General features: G+C 38.0%; 1 protein-coding gene across 3 annotated transcripts in view; it reads right to left on the bottom strand.

Annotated features, from left to right (window-relative positions):
* ANO6 (anoctamin 6) overlaps positions 1–22,165 on the bottom strand; it is a 191,781-nt gene that overhangs the window by 114,141 nt on the left and 55,475 nt on the right. For all 3 annotated transcript variants that reach the window (XM_079139568.1, XM_079139569.1, XM_079139567.1), the window contains one exon: positions 7,229–7,308. In XM_079139568.1, coding sequence (XP_078995694.1) covers positions 7,229–7,308 — 80 coding nt within the window. The remainder of the gene's footprint in view (positions 1–7,228; positions 7,309–22,165) is intronic.

Here is a 22,165-nt window from a genome sequence, read left to right as displayed (position 1 = left end):
CTGAGGTCCCTTGTCTTTTTCTAATCGCTCTGCTGATCCCCTCTTCCTCCCTCTCCCTCCTTCCTTAAGGTTACATTCTACAGTTCATCCTTCCGATACTCCACTCTTTTTCCATCATGTTCATCCAGTGAAGACCCCACTCTGGATGAAGCCTGCTTTCTGTGTCTGAGTGATGCCTGAGTACACCACAGAGCAGGGGAGTTTGGAATCACTGGCCTCACCAAAGCCCTCACTGCTGCGCAGAAATCGTAGAACTTGTGCCAGGTTTTTGCAGTCAGCCTGTTCCTCAGGTCTTCAAAACCACTACCTCCTCTTCACGCTCAGCGGCTGAAAACAGGAGTCATCTGCTGGGAGCCCTCAACTTCTCCCTATGAAGCCTGAAGATCACTGGCATCGGTCCCTACTCTTGTGCTGTGAGAGACACTGTTCTCCCTATATAATGCTGACTCCTCTACCTGTGCCCTGCAAACCCCTCCACGGCCCTCTTCAGAGCTACTCTTTTCCCCAGACTCCATTGCTTCTCTTAAATGGATCCTTTTTAAGCTTGCTCACATTTCTCCACCTAAGAAAAGGAAATCATCCTGGCTCTCATTCTCTCCTCTAGTTATATCCTGCTCATTCTCCAGTCCCTCACTGGCGAACTCCTTGAAAGAGAGGTCAGCATTTTCTATTTTCTTTCTCCTGCTCATTCCACAATCCATTCTCACCTGGATTAGAGTGGCATCCAAACCACTGAGCAAAAACAACCCTGAGGACACCAGTGACCTCGATGCCTTTTCAGTATTTATCTAACTCAGTGTCTCTCAAATGGGGGCAATTTTGTCCCCAGGGGACATTTGGCAATAACTACAGATATTTAGTTGTCATCCTCTCCTCAAGGCAGGAAGTATTGACTTCTAGTGGGCAGAGACCAGGGATGCTGCTAAACATCCTCCAAGGCACAGGATGACACCCTCCCCACTCCCTGCCCACAACACAAAATAATTCAGCCCAAAATGTCCATGGTGCTGAGGTTGAGAAATCGTGATCGAACTGGATCCTTCCTCCTTTTAGGTGTGAATGTCCCTACATCTATGATGACCTATGGACAGATTCCATCCCTTCTTGCCTTCTCGAGGACATTATTTCAAAAATTCTTCTTTCCATTACTGCATCATCAATTTTTCTCTACCTACAAATTTACCTCCCACCTTACAAACAGAAAGTCCTGTTATCTTAAAACTGAACTCTCTTCACCCAAATCTTCCTTCAGATGCTCCCTCTTTCTCTGCATCCTTGTTCAGAAAAAAAAAAAAAAAAAAAAGTTCAAAAGATCCAGATGTAATCTAAAATTTCAGGTATCCAATCCCTATTCTACCTGTTTTTAATCCTTCCTAATTAGGATTTGGTTCTACCACTCAACCAAGATTTCTCTTGTCAAGGTTTAACTCCAGACATGTATACATCCCATTGCATCCTGACATCTCCTCTAGGCTGTTGTGAATTTTGCAACTCCAACATGAAGTTTTTAGTATCATCTATTTCTCTTCAAACTGCTCCTCCCACAGTTTCAAATAAAAAACTTTAGTGTCATCCTTGACTACTATTTCTCATATACTGCATATCTGCTTTGTCAACAAACCTATTCCTTCTACCTTCCAAAATATATCCAGGATTGGAGTATGTCCCACTACGACCATAACCAATGTTCGCTGACCACCATCTCTTCCTTGGATTCTTGCAAAGAACTAACAGGTCTCCCTGCTTCTCCATAGAATAGTCTTAACACAGCCAAAATGATCCCATGAAAGCACAGTCAGATTATTCCTCTGCTCTGAACCCTCACATTTATCCTCCAAAAGTCTTTTACCCTCAAATGACTTCCCAATTCAGAGCAAAACCAAAGTCTTTAAAGTCCCCAAATCTATTATTTTCCTATCCTCCATGCTATTCTAACCACACTGGCCTCCCTCCATTTCCCCAAACATACCACAAATCTTCCACCTTAAGACCTTTGTTTATGCCACTCCTGCTTGGAATGCTTTCTCTCTGTACATTTCCAAATAGTTTGCTCCAACATGACTTTCAGGTTTTTTTACTTGGCATCTTCTCAGTGAGATATGTCCTAAAAACCCAATTTAAAACTGTCCACCACCGCTAACCTCTACATCCCCCCAAAATCCCTATTTTATCTTTTCCTAAAGGAGTTATCATTTAACATGTTATGTGTTTTATTTACTTTTTGCTTTATGTCTCCTTTGCCAAAATATAAGCTTTGCAAGTACAGGGATATTGTTTACTGTATGTTAACTGTATTACTTAGACACTAAAATAGTAGACACCAACTAAATATTTGTTGAGTGAATTAATACTTTAATTCTTCCTTGAGATCAAATGCATTTTTACCTGGTTAAATATAATCAAATGTGAATTTCAGGGAATTAACATTATTTTCTATAAAGTTAATATCTCCCCTCAAAAAAACGAGGGAAATTTCAAATGAGAATAATTTACTCCTCGGACCTGCTTCTCTCTGTGCAACCATTATGGGGACACATATTTGTTCCACTTTAATCCTCATCTTCCTAAGCCTATTTGCCTATCTAGTCTTTCTAAATCCTAGGGTTTCCTCATCATCTGTCTTGGTTTATCCTATTGTAATCCTAATATTCTCTTGCCAGCTCAAACTCTTCATTATTTACTCCAAATTTGGTGGAAGCTAAAAACTGAAAAATATCAACTGGCATGAGACCAGAGATGATAAGAATATTCCTGCTCCTGAAAAGCCAGGAGGGTTATATATAAACCTCCAGTTTTGGGAAGTTGAAAAGGGGATATTAATGGTGAGACACAGACCATAAAACACAAATTTTGAGCCTCTCCTTTCCTTCCATGTGTTTCTATGTTGATCACAGCCTGGTTCTGATGATGCAGTATCTCCCAGTTGGCTGCAAGCAGACGTAGTACTGCTAAATCCGACTCCTTTATTCACACCCCACACCTTGTCCAGTGTGTGCTCAGGTTGTAAGGCCCCTCTGAGTTCCTGGGTTAATGCCAACAGAGTCAAGGTATTTAGAAAGAGCCTTGACCACAACCTCTCCCACTGCTGACCCCTCCATCCCCCAGGATTTTTTTTTTCAACTTCTTGACACCTAGAGTGAACCTGGAGTCTGTGGGTTCAGCCATGACTCACTAGCCCTTGGATTGACCCCTTAGGTCTCCTTTGCTTTTAACCACAGACCTGGGATTGGGAACACCTGGCAGACTGTATTTGTTATCTGCATGCAACCATCTTGCAGACATTTCTCTGCTCCATTGCTATATGGAAGGCTCCCCATCTTCAGTTCTAACCACAAAAGCTTATTTCTTTCATCTCTATGTCTAAGTCTGCACTCAGTAAAACTATTTGAGTCTCTGGCACTCAGCTCCCAGTCTGATTTTGATCAATCCCCTTTCCGAGAGTCTTCACATACTAAGTCGACCTTTATCCTTATCTCCAAATGATGACCATCACTTGCATGGTCCCAAAAGCTTCTGACCATGCCACCACTTTGCTGACTAGATATTGCTTGAACAATTGTTTTAGAAAATTATAATGTGATGAATTACACTTCATTAATAGGACATATCTGATAATATTAAAGAAGGAAATAATAATGACATAGAGAAAAAAGAAAATAGCATGGGAAAATGTTTATGACATTTATAAAACAAATTTTTACTGTGCTCAAACACCCAAATTAAAAAAAAAAAAAAAAAAACCTGAACTTGCTATGGTTTCCCACCATAGTAAGATCACCAAGTTATACTCTGTATTGCCAGCACCTAGCCAGGTCTCTTTCACCTTGACTCCCTCCCACATATCCACCTTATCTCCTCTACCTCAGAGTTTCTAGTTCCAACACATTTCCAGCTCCTCACAAACTTTGGGGTAGCAAGAACACACATGCCTTACACCTATATCTCTGTTCACTTTTTTACATTCTAGCATAGTTTGGCTAAACTCACTTGCCTCAATCTGCAAAGGAGAGGGGGAGGTGGAGTGAAGCAACACAGGTACACAGGTGGCAGATAATCAATAGACAAATCTGCAGTGATTTTGAGAAGAGGTCAGTAGGGATGCTGCCCAAGAACAAGGCTGGCTGCCACATGGAGCTGAGGACAGCATTCATCAACCCAAGATTTATGCAAACCATACAGCAGTGCTGGCTGTGGACAGACCTGAGCTGGGGAGGGAAAACAGATTTGCTTATGACGCTAGTGACCGAGGCTATTCAAATGGCACTGTTCTCTCAGGCCGTATTTACAGTAAAAGAAAAACAGAAATTCTAAAGGAAACAAACTAATAGCCATAAGTATTTTATTTTCCCTGTTGGCCAAACAATAAAAATACATTTTGTTATAGAAAAACACTAGACTCTTGATCCTTCTAAAAATCTGAAATACTTGAGGATAAGGCCTGAATAAACATGGTCTATGCCTTGTTTTATTTCAGTTCAACTCAGCAAACTGCAGTTGGACCTTCCAAAATGCCAGATGGAGAAAAATAGAATACTGATTTTCTAGCTCCTTTTATTCTTTCCCAGTCTTCTGTTTTCAATTCTGCTTTGCTTTGGGGTTCTCTTGGCTCTCAGGTTCATACTATCACTTCTATTCCTGATTTTAAAATCTAATTTGGATCAACATACCTGACTTTCTCCTGGCATGTGCCCAGCCTGCCTGCCTGTACAACTGGAGCCTTGGTTTTCACCGATGCTGTAACCTTCTGCCTACAAAAAAAGGCTACTCTTAAATACAACGCTTGATTCCCTGGAGCGTCCTATTCCCGATGGACTTCTTCTACATCTCCTGTTTGTTTACCATGGAGACAGCAGTATAGGTGATATATGTTTACCATGAGACCAGGAGTACAGCAGCTATAGTGATGCTGAGAAGAAAACACAAGCAGCTATTTATGTGCTACATAAGGAAGTGGCATGTAATGAGCATCAGAGGTGTGAAAATCTGTAAAACAAAAGAAAATCACAGATTCCTTCCTGAATGTGGTATGAAAACACAATTAGAGACAGATAACAGCCAGGACATAGAAACCTATTGTCAAATGCATGTATATGGCAATCATGATTATCCCATTAAGTCTCAAGTTTTCAATGTTGTGACTATGTTAATGAAATTGACTCAGTGAATTGAAATAGGCCAGAAATCATAATCTAGAGTTTACACATACTTAATATATATTTTCATATATGTATTTTTTTTCAAATGCTCTAAACATTTACCTATTACTTTGCTCAAAAGAGCAGTCCTCTAAAAACAGAATAATTACTTCTAACGTACCCTAAGTGGTACATATGTTGCTCAACTTAAGTTTTTATAGGTGTTCCACATCTGGGGCAATAGGACAAAACAGAATGGCAGCTTTTGGCTCCACCACTGTAATCTAATGAAACAACTCTTGATTACCTTGAGGCATGACAGTGAAAAACAAAAAAGTAGGGATTTAGTCTAGGAATCTCCCCAGCTTGGGTGTCCCCAGAGTCATTGTTAAAAATGTCTCTCAACAGCGTAAATATAGTCTGTGATCCTGAGTCCTGCCTCTTGCCATTCTGGCTCAAACTAGCCAGTCTCCAAACGCTGAAAATAAAAATGTGGTCATCAAGAGGATATGCTAAAGGCAGAGGAAGTTCACCAGTGCAGTTGAATCATCCCTGGCAAAAATGCTCTTGGGGGAAGCCAAGGTCCAACACCACAATATACTAGAATCTGTTCTTGAGAAAATACACTTCTATTCTCATACAGGAATTTTGTGTGAACTACATGTGTGCTTACCAACACCTTGTTGCAGACATTTCTTTTTAGATTAGTTACGTTGCTTAAAGAGTACAGAAAGTAATTAATAAAAACAGAGATGCCAAGAATTTGCAAATCATACTCAAATGTGAAACATCTGTGAGTTCTGCTTTTGGACTGCAAAAGTAAGAAAAGCCACAAAACTGCTCTGCTACTTTAAAACACAGGAGTACTGGTAGGCATTCACAATTTTCCTTCACTGAAAATCTCATTGAATATAACAGGGAAGTCATTGAATACTATGTCTTTTTATTATATCCAAGTGATTTTCACAGTAGGCAATCTGCAAGTGCTCCACAGGAGCCCCACACTTTGCAATAAAATGGCACTGTGGATACAGTTTTATGTGTGATCCTTTTCAGTCCAGGGCACTGTCTAGTTCCCTTATTCTTGGTCAAATTGAGAAGGAAATCCATAAAGAGTGAATGAGAAGAGGAAAAGCACATAATGAGTTCTTTTTTGGTCTTTATCAAAAACACAACCATGCTCTGTCAATTACTGAAGTGGTGAATGTATATCACACTTTGAATATAAACTAAAAAAAAGGTTTTTGCATTGCTAAAGCAATTGGTAGACAAACCATTTGTAGCAGGAACAAAAATCAGTAAATCCAGGTGGATTCTGGCATGCTTTTCCTACACATCTGGTGCAATAATATGGCACATGAGTCAGAGAAACACTTCTTCCCATCTCCTCTCTCCAAATGAGCCTAATATAAAATCTACTTAGTAAGGACATTTTGCAAGACATTCTATGTCCTTAATTTTCTTTAAATAAGGCATTAATAAAATCACAGTAGCATCTAATAATATTTTTAATTCCTTAAGGGCAGGAACCATGCCTAATCTTTAATAAGTCTAATTGAGTGAAAGCATTAGTTCCCTTCTTGGTGGAAAACACCAATAGACTATTCCTAGTCCTATGAGGTGGTATTATTGCAGGTTTCAGAAGGAAAGGAGACTCACACTGTGTCCACTACAAATGATGGGTAATGGTCAATGTACCTGTATGTGCTCAGTAAAGATGGCTTTCCAGAGAGAGCAAGCACAGAAACTGAGTGCAATGGTATCAAGGAATGAAGTGGGAGCTTTGGAAAGCCATTGCTAGTTTACTGCAGAATGAGTTCCTGTTTGCAATTGCATGAGCAGTGTGAAAATCAAGACTACAGTGCATGATGCTGACATACTGAAGTTCAGTAACCTGTTCCCCAGGGACACCAGAGCATTCTGAACACGTCACTGCCATGGGATCTTATGCCACACCTGGAATCACTGAAGAATAAAATTAAAAAAAAAAAAAAAAAACAAAAAAAAACAAAAAAAAACACAACTTTTTCTATACTTTATAAAAAAATCTCTGGCTAATTAGTACAAATTTAAGATAAAGTAATAATACTCACAAACTCTGGGGTTCGGAAATCCTGCTGGCTTTCCAATGATCCAAAATTGGGGACGATTGTCTGTTCAAAGTTTTCCAACACTGAAAATAAACAGATAAGTAAATAAATAAAGTGTCTACTTTCACTGGACATATATGGGAATAGAGCAACTATATTTAAAATTGTAGCACCCTTACAAGTTTACATTATTTAACACTTTCAGTTATCAGGGACACTCAAACACTTCCATAGCTGTTTCATCCATGGGACAATGCCATGCTGGTAGGATATTAGGTCTTAAAATTCCCCTGGCTATCCAGCATGGAAATCACTTAGCTTCTACACAGCAACTAGATATTATGAGTCTAGTTAAGGAACACTTTAGCCTACTAGTGCTCTTTTTTTTTGCAGTTTCTCAAAATACTGATGGGGAGTCATTCAGGGATAGCAATTTTCTGTTTTAAGATATATTAGAAAGCAACATATGACAAATATAATGGGAATCAAGTAAAATTTTTTCTAGTAAATCATTTTAAAAGCTTAAAAACAGATTAAATTAATTTTAATATGATTTATCCCATAATGCCCAAATTATCATTTGAATACGGATTTTTAAAAGTATTAGGAAACTGTTTTTACATTTTTCTTGGACTAAGGCTGAGAAATCTGGTGTATTTTATATTCAAAACATAGCTCAATGCAGGCTAACTATATTTCAAAAGTTTATAGCCCCACATAACTAGCAGCTACAATATTGGACATGTCCAGTATTTAGAGGGATAAAGGAACCAAATCCAGTAGATGGGTCATTCTTTAAGACACTGTTCTATCTTGTCAAAAAGTTATGGACAAGAATAAGAGGGATTGTTCCAGATAAAAGACACTGAGAAAACAAAACAATCATATATCATGTGTAATTTTGGGTTGAATATTTAAAGAAAACAAATTAAAAACTTTAGAAAAAACATCGTGGGATGGGGGAGTAGCTCTGTAGTAGACTGATTGCCCAGCATGTGTAAGGACCTGGGTTCTATTCTTAATGCTACAAAAGTTAGGAAAATTTGAATATTGGTTTAAGTGTAAGATTATACTAAGGAATTATCATTAATGATTTGTAACAATATAACTTCAACTACATAAGAAAATGCTCTTGATTAAATAAAAACATATTGAACAGTTAAAAGATAGTTTAATATTGAAATCAATTTAAATAGACATTCTCATTTATTAACAGGTCTAGGTCTCTTCAATAAGTCAATGACATGAAAAAAAGACGAGGTTAAAATTTAAAGAGTGCGGCTATAGCCGGGCACAGTGGTGCATGCCTGTAATCCTAGCAGCTCGGGAGGCTAGGGTAGGAGGATCTCAAGTTCAAACCCCACGTCAGCAAAAGTGAGGCGCTAAGCAACTCTGTGACACCCTGACTCTAAATAAAATACAGAATAGGGCTGGGGTTGGGGCTCAATGGTGGAGTTCAATCCCGGGTACCTGCCCTCCTGCAAAAAAAGAGTGCTGCTGTAATCTCAGCTACTTGGGAGGCTTGCGGAAGGATCACAAGTTTGATGTCAGCCTCAAAAACTTAGTGAGACCCGGTCACAAAATAAAACAAGGCTAGGGATAAAGCTCAGTGGTAAATCACTCCAAGGTTCAATCTCCAGTACCGCACTCACACACAAAAAATCGAAGAATACTAAGGGTCATACGACTGCTAACAGTGTGTAGTCCTTGACTGGTCCTAATTCAGAAAAAAACTGCTATACCGGGCTCCATAACAAAACCAGGGAGTTTGAGTACAGAATAGCTATTAAATTAAAAGAAATTGCTTTTATTATGTGTGGTGTTACCTTAGCGTTGTAGTGACTTTTAAAATATATTCTATTTTTTTTTTTTTAATCTATTAAAGGCTTTTGTGAAAGAGAGGACTGGGTTACCCTCAATCCTGATAAATTTCTCCTTTCAGTGACCCAAAAGAAGGCTCAGCATCTACAGAGGAGATCTGTAAGAGATCTCTAAGTGAATGTTTACAAAACCAAAATATCAGCTAACAATTGAGCCCATTCAGTTACCAAATCCTTGAAATCTCAATATCTCAATTACATTTTAGTTTCACACTGATTCTGGGGGAAAAAAACACTTTCCTTTGTTCGTTTAACTTACTTCTTTGTGCCTACTCTGACCTGAAAAGAAAGGCCAGTAGAAATGATAGCACAAACAAGTGATTCTAACTTTCTTGAAAATCTGAGTTCATCAGAGGACCCCATGTGTGAATCAGAGCAAAAACGGAAAACAAAGAAGCAAGCGGAGGCTTGTGGAGCAGCAACCAAAGGCGAGACTGAGGTGCTAGCCCCTGAGAACAACAGGAGGGCTGCAGCAATTTCCGCAGCGTAACAAGCTGGTTATTCCAACAGCAGAACAACATCTGTCCAAGATAATTACATTCCTGCAGACCACCTTTAAAACTTGCTAAAATGTGCTTGTATACACACTAGGCTATGGAAAGAGTGTTTGTACATTAGTTGTGCAGTTTGGCTTATATCTAGAAGTTAGTACCTAACCTTTTTATAGCATTAAGAGAGAGACTAGGAGCTGGGGATAAAGCTCAGCTGGTAGAGTGCTTGCCTTACAAGCTGGGTTCAATTCCCAGCACCACAAAAAGAGGGAGGGGGGGGGAGGGGAAGGGAGAGGAGAGGAGAGGGGAGGGGAGGGGAGGAGAGGAGAGTTTGGAGAAATTACATCTGTGGTATTTATGATGTATTGTTTTATGGCAGAACCAACAAATCAATGAAACATAACACTGTATATAAATTTTCATGTGCATTATAAATGTAATGGAGTGACTTCACTTTGACATCTTATCAGGGTTCCTATATATGAACGTCTGATTTATCTATTATGTATCTGGGGTCAACAGATGGATAGAGCTACTGTAGTTCTTTTTTTTTTTCTTTCTTTTTTTAAAAAACGAAACAGACTTAAGGAAGTATGCATTTTGCCTAAAGACAGAGGCAAAACAAGATGTATTATACAGATGTTCTAGCAAATAAAAGGCATCTATGCAGCTTGAAAGGATTTGTGAAAGAAAATATAGAACTATTGACAATTTTAGTTATTCTTCTGGTAATGGAAAATAAGAGATTAACTGGTTAATATCAACACAAAGGAGATACTGAATACTTGAGTGAATAAAACCAGAAATGGCTTTATTGCAATAGCACCTAGGTAGAACAAAGCCTCAGCTCATGACCGATTATAGCACAGAGAAGCAAATGATTTATGAAGCTAATATGATAATTATACTTCTAATGAGGGGCTCCAGTAACTGACATTCTCATTTCTAGTAAGGTAATATAACAGAAAAAAAAATTCCATTTCTCAGAAAAAAAAAAAAAGAGTCAAAAATAAGGTGACATTTGGGGCCTTTTTCTTAAAACGTGCAAAATTAGGGGGAAAGCTTCTTGAAAAAGCAAAAATCTTGGGCTGGGCAGATAGCTCAGTTGGTAGAGTACTTGCCTGGCAAGCACAAGGCCCTGGTTTCAATCCCCAGCACTGAAAAAAAAAAAAAAAAAAAAAAAAAAATCTTAATTTTTTCCATATAAAAATCATTTTATCTTAATATATTTTGAAATGTGTTTTTAGTGCTGTCACTATGCCTTGATGTTATGCAACAGAAGTACCACCTTGAATGGCATCACCATTAACTCATTTAATTTCATCATTTGGAACATTAAAAAGTATTTGGGACCTCTGTGTTATCTTAGTTCATTAAAAGACTGACTAGAGGACTAAAAACCAGTTGGACTAAAAAACTAAAAACTAGAGGCCTAAAATCTAACTTATAGTATCTAATATGATGTGAAAAAACTTTGGTCTTGACACATCAGTGGAATTTTGAGTGTATACACAATGAAAGGGCAAGTGGAAGTCAAGTTCAACAAATATTCACTGCCTGGAGTCTCTGTTGCACAGGCAGTGCATTATAAGGCTTAGGGATACCATGTTCCCTCTTCTTAAGGAAAGAAATTCAAGACATGATCAATGTTAATTTCAGTATCACTTTTAAGTACCAGGCTAGACAGATTTACAGAATACGGAAACAATCCTATCAACAGGCTTAATATTGGTAAAAATCAAATATTTGGAGTTTTAGGTCAAAAGAAACCCACTAAATATCTTCTCTTTCCAAATTTAATAATAAATTAGTCAGGTACAGTGGGGCATGCCTATAATCCAGTGATTCTGGAGGCTGAGGCAAGAGGATTGCAAGTTTGAGGTTAGCCTCAACAATGTAGCAAGGCCCTAAGAAACTTAATGAGATCCTGTCTCAAAAAGTGAAATGGGATGGGGGTTGTGGCTCAGTGGTTAAGCATCCCTGGGTTCAATCTCCCATACCAAAAAAAAACAAAAACAAAAACAAAACAAAACAAAACCCCAAGCAAAATAAATTAATCATATAGCAATTAGCTAAAAATGAAAGGAATGGAGAGCATGTTTTAAAAACTTTCTCAATGCAGTTAGTACATAAGACCAAAGCAATAAAACCTTTGGTACTAGTTCCAGCTTACTTATTAGGAAATTCAAAATGAAGGGTCTGATAGAACTATCTAGAGGTGGGATCATTTTAATGGGTTAATAATAGGGCATTATAAGCCTCACCAGAAAGCCACAATTCATATGTGTATTTACTTATCTACCAATTATAAATGGAGTAACTTAAAATTTATTATAACAATTGTGAAATACAGAGATAACCTATACAGCAAAGTTGGCAGCAACTTTAATATAAACTGGTTAATAAAAAGAACCATTATTTATACTTTTATAACTTAGACAATCTACTGCTGATCAGAAAACACAAAAACAACCTCTCAATAAATTCATGAGTAAAAACCAAAGTGCCGATAAAGAGTGCCCTAGGAATGAAGATAATCAGACTCAGGCACCCACACTTTATCTAACTTATAGTATCAGCATGGCAGCTGGTTGGGTTCTGCTGACTTATTTATTATGGTGATTGGTCACCATAGAAATGATCAAAGAAACAATGAATACATGAGAGGAAATAGGGACTTGGAGCAAAGGACACAAGGTATGGACTAGGGAAATCTAATGGGTTCAGGTTCTAAATCTCCAACTCCTTAGTTGCATGATCCTGGGTAATGTTTATCATCAGTTTATTTGCCTGAAGCCAGTGATAACATTACTTTCCCTGCTGATCTCATAGGTCAGGGCAAGAATACAAATGACAGTTCAAAACATATTGTAAAAGATAAAGCATTATATAAGTATAAATTAAATTCACGTACACAGAGTCAATGTGAAGAAATGGAAGTCTACTGAGTATTAGAGTTATGCCTGTCATTTTTGAATATCTAATCTTATTTAATCCTACTTTGTCCCCATTTTCAAAATGAATAATAAATTCAAGGGTGTTAGTTATGTCAAGACAACAACTAGAAACTACACAAGGGTAATCCCAACCTAATTCCAAAATTGGACTTTTTTAAATACATTTTTTCTTCTGAACTGCTATAAATAATCCAAGCGGCACCCTGATGTGAAATACAAATTGATAAGAAATTAAAATGGCACTGTCAATATAAATTTTAGAAACTATCAGCAAATAACTGCTTCAAAGTCAGATAGATGATAGACTAACACATCTTGAAAAACAATGAAAAAACAATGAAGTAGAATTTATTTGATAATGCAGTTACACTTAGATTTGATGAAAACCTTCTACAAAGTTCTGAAAAGTGACTAAAGACATTCATGTGCCAGGGGTGGAAGCAGGTTATATAAGTAAAAATACCAAGATGTTAGAGGTACAGAAACTGCCTTCCAGAATCCCACGAACTAGTGAATGTACAACTACGATGTGAAAGGACTAGCTCTGTCACCTTGGGAACGAGGATGCATTCCTATAACAAACTGGGTAGGATGTCTAGTGATCTGCCAGACTGTCTGGAACCTGAAATTCTCTCCTTCCACTTGAGAGAAGCATCTGAAACTGGATCCTGGCATGACGTGTGACCCGAGTGCCAGCACCCACCAGTCATTTTTCTAAAAGCAACCACACACACGGGCCACCATTTCCCACCAGCCTCTGCATGCCAGATGTCATGTGGGGCAGGAGAATGGTCAGGCCCAGCATCCTTACAACCGAGCTAACCCACCACTCATTCACATCATTCTGTGATAGTCCTATTTGATCTTGGAGTGCCAATGTCCCTTTCTCTTTTCTCAGTTTAACAGGACCTATTGGATCTTAGTGACAACTAGGTAGGATGAATTCTACTCCCCATATTATTAAGAAGCTGTAAGCCTGAAGATCATAGGTTCGGCACTATTACCCTGAGATTTTAAAATAGGGCTACTCAGTCACAATTGAAAACAATGTTAATAATGGAGTGTTTCTAAGGGTAAAGATGGCAGTGTTTTACCACTGAGGGCACTGCACTTGCATTATAAAACCAAGACACAGCACAGCCTTGTGTTTCAGGCACATCTCTTAACCCTAAGTCTCAAATTCCTAATCAATAAAATGCAGATTATAATACCTACATCAAAAGGTCATTGTGGAGAATAAACCAACTGATGTGTAAATACAAAAGTGACTCAAAGACTGTTGAGTACTATATAAATATTGGCTATTATTATTTTTACTTCAATCTCTAATAAAAAGTTTTGGCATCCTTAATCTTTTTAGGCACCAATTTTTCCTTCTTTTACCTTGACTATCCCTGCCACTCTTCCCCTTTTTAAATATGAAAGTGACTTTAAGCATAGAAAAGGATAGTATTTATTAGTTTAGCAAGTATTTTTGAACAGATATAATGTCCTGAGCACTGTTGGCTACTTCTTTTTAATGAAAAGACATGTGAATCAAAAGATGTCTTTCCTCACTTTTCTGACTCTGGAAGAATCAAGCTGTTATTCCAGCTTGTCACTGGCACATAAACTCAATGACTGTAATATTTAAACAAAAACAGTGTGGCATTCTTCGCTAATCATTTCTGGAATGCAAATTCCAAATTCAAATTAGAGTGCTTCTACTTTCCCATCTTGAACAAGAGTTTTCTGTCCCTTCCTGTCCCATCCCTCTGTTCCCAAAAGAGATAATTCTGGAATTATTATTCCCATTTCAGCTATTCTTTCTGAAAGAAAGAAGGGGAAAAGGGAAAAAAGTCATTCATGAAGATCTAAACTGCGTCAAGGTAGAGGAATTTGATTCTTGGCTGGGGTTCAGTAGTATATATTCAGCAATTCAAAAAATTAACAAATACTCTCCCTGCAATGAGGTAAAGACAGCCTGTGCCCAACCCCTGTGGTGCCTCCCTTCTTGAATTCAACTACCTGAGAGTTGGAGCCACGCTTGCCTTTTCTTGCCCTCACTCTCCAGGCTTAGTCAGTCACCAACCCCATTCTAAGTAACTATCTTCTCCTGGAAAGCACATCCTCTCCCCCAACTCCTACCCCCATTTCCTTTCTTGAATTTATCTTTTTTTTTTTAATCTCAATGTCACTGTTCATGTGCTGGATTAAGTTACTTCACCTCCACTTCATACTTCCACAGCTCTTGGCATGTCTAATAAAACCTCTCACATCACAATTGCAGGGGTCCAAAACCTCAGCCATTGTATTATAAGCTATTAGATACAGTATTTTTCAGTTGATCTTCCTGTTAAGATTATAGAAAAAAGTAAAAAGACAACAAAACCGGGGTGACTACTATAAATAAAACGTGTATCTCACACTGAACAGAGTCTGACATGGTACTTTTTCACAACCGCTTACCACCACAGAAGATAAAATCTGGGGAAATGATAGGTATCAATCCTCTTATTAAACTGCATGGTCATTACTTCTTTTTCTTTTACTAGTTCATAGGCCCCTGGAAGGCAAGCCAGTACCTTATTTAACTGTGTATTCCCAGAACCTGAAATGGTGAGCTGCATATTACAGATGCTCAATAAATGAATGAATGAAAAAAAGAGGGTTTTATTATAAATTCTTTGTCACTCCACTGAAGTTCCTAATACTCTTCCTTCCTTAGAATGCAATTAATTATTTACATAAAGAGAAAGTGCTTCTATTTCCAGAAGCATATTGTACTAGGCTTCACTGAGATATATACATGCACACAAAGCAGGCTTAATAATAACTTATCCCTTCAAGATAATAGTCTTCAAGTATTTGGACAATATTTATAAGGAGGAGGCCCCACTTCCACCCTACCCACCGCTCCAGTACCTCACCAAACTCCCCTGCCAGCAGCATGAAACACTCCACAGCAGAAAAAAGCGGGGATGAACAATCTGGTGAGTCCCCTGGGCATCTCACCCTCATGTCCTACCCCAGGGACAACTCTAAGAATTCCTTTCATCTGTACATACTCATATTCCTGAGAAAAGCTCAGGAATTGAGTAAACACAATTTTCTCCGTGTTTAATGCTGTTCTGGCACCTCTTATGAATTGTCACTCTTTATTCACACACCCCCAATAATTCAGCTCTAAAAATATACATAGAAGTTAAACATGTTTCCTTTTGAACAGCTGGAAAGACCATCACATTATTCATTCTCACACCCCAACAAGATTAGCTAGCGATTTTGTAGAAAAACCCAAAGTATACTGCAAACTTAAGAGATTCTCACTGAATTCATTAGTTCTTTCACCATCTTCAAGTTTTCTCAATTGTAGTAACATATCTAACATAAAATTTGCCATTTTAACCATCTTTAACTGTACCATTCGGAGACATTAAGTACATTCTCAATGTTGTACAACCATGACCACTATTTCCAAATCACTTTTCATCACCCCAGAGGCTCTGTAGCCAGGAAGCAGTAATTCCCCTTTTCCCTCTCCTCCATCGCTGGCAACTTAATATTTTTCTTTCTCTATGCTTTTATCTATTTCTAGATATTTCATGTAACTGGAATCGTACAGTATATGTCCTTTGGTTTCGGCTCATTTCATATAGCACAGTATTCTCAAGTTTCATCCATGTTGTAGCCTGAATCAGAACTTCATTCCTTTTTTTATGACTGAATAACATTCCATTGTCTGCAGAGACATTTTGCTTGTTCATTCACCTGTTAATGAACACTTGGGTTACTTCTACCTTTTGCTATTATGAATAATGCTGCAGTGACCCTTGGCATACATGTTTGAGTCTATTTTCAATTTTTTTTTTTTTTTGGATCTACATGTAGGAGTGGAAATGTTGGCTCACATAGTAATTTTCTGTTTAACTTCCTCAGAAACTGCCAAACTGTTTTCCACAGTTGCTATACCTTTTTACATTCCATTGCCAACGTATGAGGGCTCCTTCGAATTTCTCTATATCCTCACCAATACCTGTCATTTTCTATTTGTGTGTGTTGGGTTTTTAATAATAGCCTGGTAGGTGTTCAGTGGTATTGTGGATTTTGATTTGCATTTCCCAAATAACTAATGATGCTAAGCATTTTTTCATGTGCTGTTGGCCATCTGTATACCTCCTTTGGAGAGATGTCTGTTCAAGTCCTTTGCCTGTTTTCCAAATGGGTCATTTGTCTTTTTGTTCTTGAACAGAGGAATTCCTAACGTATTCTGAATACTAAAGACTTGTCAGATATGTGATTTCCAAACATTTCTCCTATCCCATAGATTGTCTTCTCATTCAATGTGTTCTGATGCACAAAAGTTTTTAATATCAGTGAAGTCCAACTTTATCTGTTTTTAATTATTTTGTTGTTGATGCTCTTTGTGTTATATCTAAGAACCCACTGTCGAATCCAAGGTCATGTTGATTGATCTTCATGTTTTCTCCTAAGAGTTTTCTGGTATTAGAGCTTATATTTAGGTTGTTGATTTGTTTTGCATTAATTCCTACATTAGTGTGAGGTAAAGATTCAACCTCATTCTTTTATCAAGTGGAAATGCAGCTGTCATAACACCATGTGTTGAAAAGACTTCTTTCCTTACCATTTTCAAAAACCATTTGGCCAAAGATGTAAGGGTTCTATTTCTGAACTTTTAATTATATTCCAGTACCAAAGTGTTTTAATTACTGTAGCTTTTTCGTAAGCTTTGAAATCAGGACATGTAAGTCCTCCAACTTTGTTCTTTTTCAAAATCATCTTGGCTACTTAGGGCCCCTTGCAATTCCATATGAATTTAAGGATCAGCTCTTACATATCTGCAACTTTTACCACTTAATAAACATTTTTATGACCTTTACCATCTAATAAAAAAAGATTTTTAAATTAAAAATAATACATCATATAGCCAAAGAGTAATTTGACTTAATTTTGCCTGCCTGGCATTGTTTTTTTTAAAGATTGATTTCAACAGTTGGTGTTCTACAAAAGGACAAATGGTATTAATTAGAGAAATATATTCCAATAACATCTTGGAAGGCTATCACTCTCCCTTCACAATCCAAGTGATTCAGGTTTCCTAGGGCCCTCAGGGTTCCCAGCTGAACACCAGTCTGAGTTTGCAGTTGGCGCCTGAGTTTGCATTTGGCTGTGGTTCAGGTGAAATTTGGTTCTAGTCACTGACCTGTCAGTTCCCAGATTATAGTGATTGTACATGTCCTGGGGCTGAAGAAAGACACCACTCTTAACTCCTATTGTTATATACTCAAATAGCATTTGAGTCATAACTCCATGCTTAACCTACCAGAGCAGGCCTGGCTTCAAAGCTGGCATTCGTGGCCTAGGAGGAGTGCGAACATAGGCATGAAGGCAGGGTTCACATTCCCTTATCCAAAATCATTGTGTTTAATTCTTTGCCAGAATTTAAAAACAAAATAACTCTTACACACATATACCCTTCATTATTATGCACCCCCAACAGGGTCTGGAACAGCATCCCTTACACAAACATACTCATATTTTGCAGCCAACCAAACATATGAATATTCACTCTGAGGGGGGATAAATAAAAATATAAACAGTCTCCTGTTGGCTGAGATCAGATATCTTCATCCAGAGACTTCACATCTATCAGGTTTTATAATTAGAAGAATTAACAGAAATTTTTTCCAGCACTTTTTGGATTTTTTATTGTGAATGTGGAATTATTATTGTATGAAATTAGTAATTAAGAAAACATATTTGGTACCAAATAACAGAAAAAATCCAAAGCCCCATCACAACAGCTTTCTAAACACACAGAGCAAAGAGCAGGACAATAATGCAGAATTAAATGCCAGTCAACTGGAAGCAGGAGGAACCTCAGAGACTCATCTCCTCTCACTTTCTCACAAGTTGTGTATTAACCAGATTAGTATTCTTCTGAGGAATCAGTTACAAAAAAACTCCAGCCCACAAAGTAAATGCTAAATTCAAGTAAAAGCAAAATCACAACAGAAACACCATTTTTGATGATCGAACTGGTAGAAAATAGTTTTTAAGATCTAATGTTAGCAAAGGTATGGGGAACCCACCCATATTGGCAGTCCTGGGCAGTATGAGCTTTCTGAGCAGTTGTGTGGTAAATATAACAAAAGCTTAATATTAGTCATACTCTTTGATCTTACAATTCTATTTCTAGGAAACAATACTTGAGTGCTGAAATCAATTAAAATACAGCTACAGGGTAGTATATAACATGATTATTTAAAATAACCTACAGAATAATGTTCATGACACAAAACATTTAAAATATATATTTCAAATGTGAAAGAGTAGATTATAAAACTACATATGGAATATCCCCAAAAGAACTGAAAGCAGGAATTCAGATATCTGACTGCCCATATTCATAGCAGCATTGTTTACAACAGCCAAAGGGGTCCTCTACAGATAATGGAATATTATCCAGATTTAAAAAGGAAGGACATTCTGACATGCGATCACATGCATTAATCTTGAGGACATTATGCTAAGTGAAATAAGCCAGTTATTAAAGGACAGGATGCATGTCTTAACTTATGAGGCACATGGAGTAGTCAAAGGCATGGAGACAGAGGGAATGGTAGTCGCCAGAGGAGGAGGGATAGGGAGTTGCTGCTTAATGAGTGCAGAGCTTTGATTTTGTAAGATGAGAAAGATTCTGGAGATGGATGATGGTGATGGATGAAAAGCAACAAGATATGTTTAATGCCACTGAGCTATGTACTTGAAAATCATGAGAATAGTAAATTTTAGACAATGTGTATATCACAATGGAGAAAAAAAAAAAAAAGCTTAAAAAAATATGCTAACTGTTGTGGGTTGGGCTGTACCAAGCAGCAAAGGTCAAGAACTAGACAGCTGAGCAGGAAACAGAGCTCCTCCATGCTCCACCCTCCGTGGGCAAAGACTTCACCACTTGAGTCTGGAACCACTATCTGAGGAGATGTGAAGAGAATGCTCTCAGGGCAGTTGGGCTTTTATCATTTGCCTAGGTTTTAATTCTCCCCTCTGCCACAAGCTACTTGCCAAATGAACTGGAGAGAGTATTATATAAAAAAAAAACAAAAAAACAAAAACAAAAAACCTGTATATATTGTATGACCTAAGGTTTTGTGGGGGTAAAAATAAATTTAGGGGAAAAAAATAAAAAGTGGAATATCAGGTGATTTTCATTTTCTTCTTAATAATTTCTCTGTGTTTTCCAAATTTTCCACAAGCAAAACCCAAACACGAATACATCAAAAAGCATCTTTGTCGTACTCGATGTAGATTCATACCATTCGTGTAATCATACAGGTACATAGGGTAATGATGTCTGTCTCATAGAAACGAAATGATGTACTCCATTTGTGTACAATGAATCAAAATGCAGTCTGTAAAATTTAAAAATTAAAAAATAATTGAAAAAAAAAAAAAACCTCTCAGTCATAACATGTCCATGTGGCCTCTACTATGCCTGGCAAAAGCTTGTTGCTATGTCTCAAGTCCTCCCTACTTCAGTAAATGTCCCCAACAGATTAATCAGACCAAAGTTACTGGAGACCTCTCTGACAACTTTCCCCCATCCTCAACATCCAGTTCCTCACTAAATCCTGTCAAATAAATTTTCAAAATCCACCCAAATGACAGTTATGTCCTCCCACTCCCGCAGGCCCTAACCTAATGCTTGAAGGGTGCTTGATGTATTCCAGTGCCTCTTTTATATCTAAGTTCCTTACATACACGAATCCACTGCATCCTCGCAGCAGTTTTATGAGCTAGGATCAGTACGACATTTACCTTTATACCTCTGAGGAAGAGACAAAGAAGTCAAGTCTTTTTCTAAGATCACAGAGCTAATGAACCATAGGTCAGAATTCGAGACTGGGAGCTCATAGGTTATGGTCTTAACCACTCTATTATCCTGCCCCTTGGCCTTATGCAGCTTGCTTTCTCACATTATTCAGGTCTCTATTCACTATCTCTGCCTCTGAGTGTGTCCCTGAAATCCTAACTAGCCCCACAGAAGAACCACCATTCTCTGTCACCTTGCCCTGCTGCACTTTCTTTTGGTACTGAATTAGCAGTTATACATTACGTATGTGAGATCCATGAGGGCAGAGATTTCACCTTATTGTAGCTGAATCCAATGCACCAGAACAGTGTGTAGGCAACCACCAGTTAGACAATGGTTGAATGGCCAACCAAATGAATGCTTAATTTCCGTGAGGCTGGCTGCTGGAGTCAGTCAGACCTGAACCCAAATTGAGACCTACATTTTCTAAATGTGGGCTTGGAAGCACATTCAACCTTCTTATGCCTGAGTTTCCTCAAGCTCTTTTTATTTTATAAAAAGGAATATAATTTAGGGGGGGTGTATTAAGAGATAAAGATGTTGAGAGTAGTTTATTAAATGTTCTGTTACATCAAAAATTAAGTAAAGAACAGGGATGAAGATGTAGCTCAATGGTAGAATGCCTGCCTAGCATGCACAAAGTCCTGGGTTCAAGTCACAACACCATCAAAAAAATTAATAAAGTATATGTAAATTCTAACACTAAAAATGAAGAGAGCTCAAGAAACATATTAGCTCTATCTAAATTCCATTTTATACATTCTCTGTTGTATGCTTGCTTATTAGAAGTTTCCAAATCATGTCCTCTACTTAACTTTCAAATGTATGGATGCATTTTCTAAGCCATTAGCTAAACAGCAGACTGAGACAAAAAAAATTCCTTCTGAAAGGATCAGTTTTATTATTTTATAGATTTCAAGAAAATATAACTGAACGGTTAAGATGATTTAAATTCATATTCAGCCACTGCCTGCTGTGCTATCGCTTGGAGGTTACTCAGTGAAAATCAAGTGCAACCCTAGCAGCAAAAGCCTGGCTGCCTTCCTCGTCCCTTGACAGTCCAGAAGCCTTTGGAGGTTTTTGAGAAGTCGGGTGTCCAGATGTGGCCCAGTCGTTCTTTTCTCCTGAAGGAGCGGGCATGGTAGCAGTCATGGTGATTGCTAGCTAACCTACTGCTCTGAGCAAGGCAGCAGTTCTGAGACTCAGACCCGGGTGGGGAGGGTGGAGTCACAGTGAGCAGCACCTGGCCCTGTGCCCTGTGCCTTCTCCTTTCAGCCTCCACACTCACAACCTCCTCTCCAGGCTGTCCTGGCGATGTGAATGACTCCACGTGATTACCCTCTGAGTCACTGCACTACAGCATTTCTCAGTTCTGAATACACTGCTGTAGAAGGTTTGAATCTATGCCATTTGCTCACAGAGGAACAATCAACCTTTTGCATCTCTTCTTTCATTACATTTTATTTGGTCATTGATTCTATAACTTGAAATTCTGGCTCACTGGTTGATTAACTTCTCCTACTACTCTCCCCAGCACTCAGTACCTGGGGTGAGGAGGGAGACATATGGGAAGCAGGTAGATCCAAACATTAACACTGTGTCCTGATTTGGGAGCTCTTTATCAATGAACTCAAAGGTTGTTTTCTTTTAGAAACTTGATAAGGACTTCAATTGTGTGATCATTCTCCAGCTGGCCAGCCTCAGTTAAAGAGGTTTAGGAATGTTCACTACAGAAA

The sequence above is a fragment of the Sciurus vulgaris genome (genome assembly GCF_902686455.1).
Source record: "Sciurus vulgaris genome assembly, chromosome: 5".
Classification (NCBI taxonomy): domain Eukaryota; kingdom Metazoa; phylum Chordata; class Mammalia; order Rodentia; family Sciuridae; genus Sciurus; species Sciurus vulgaris.
This window is presented reverse-complemented; position numbering and strand designations above follow the sequence as displayed.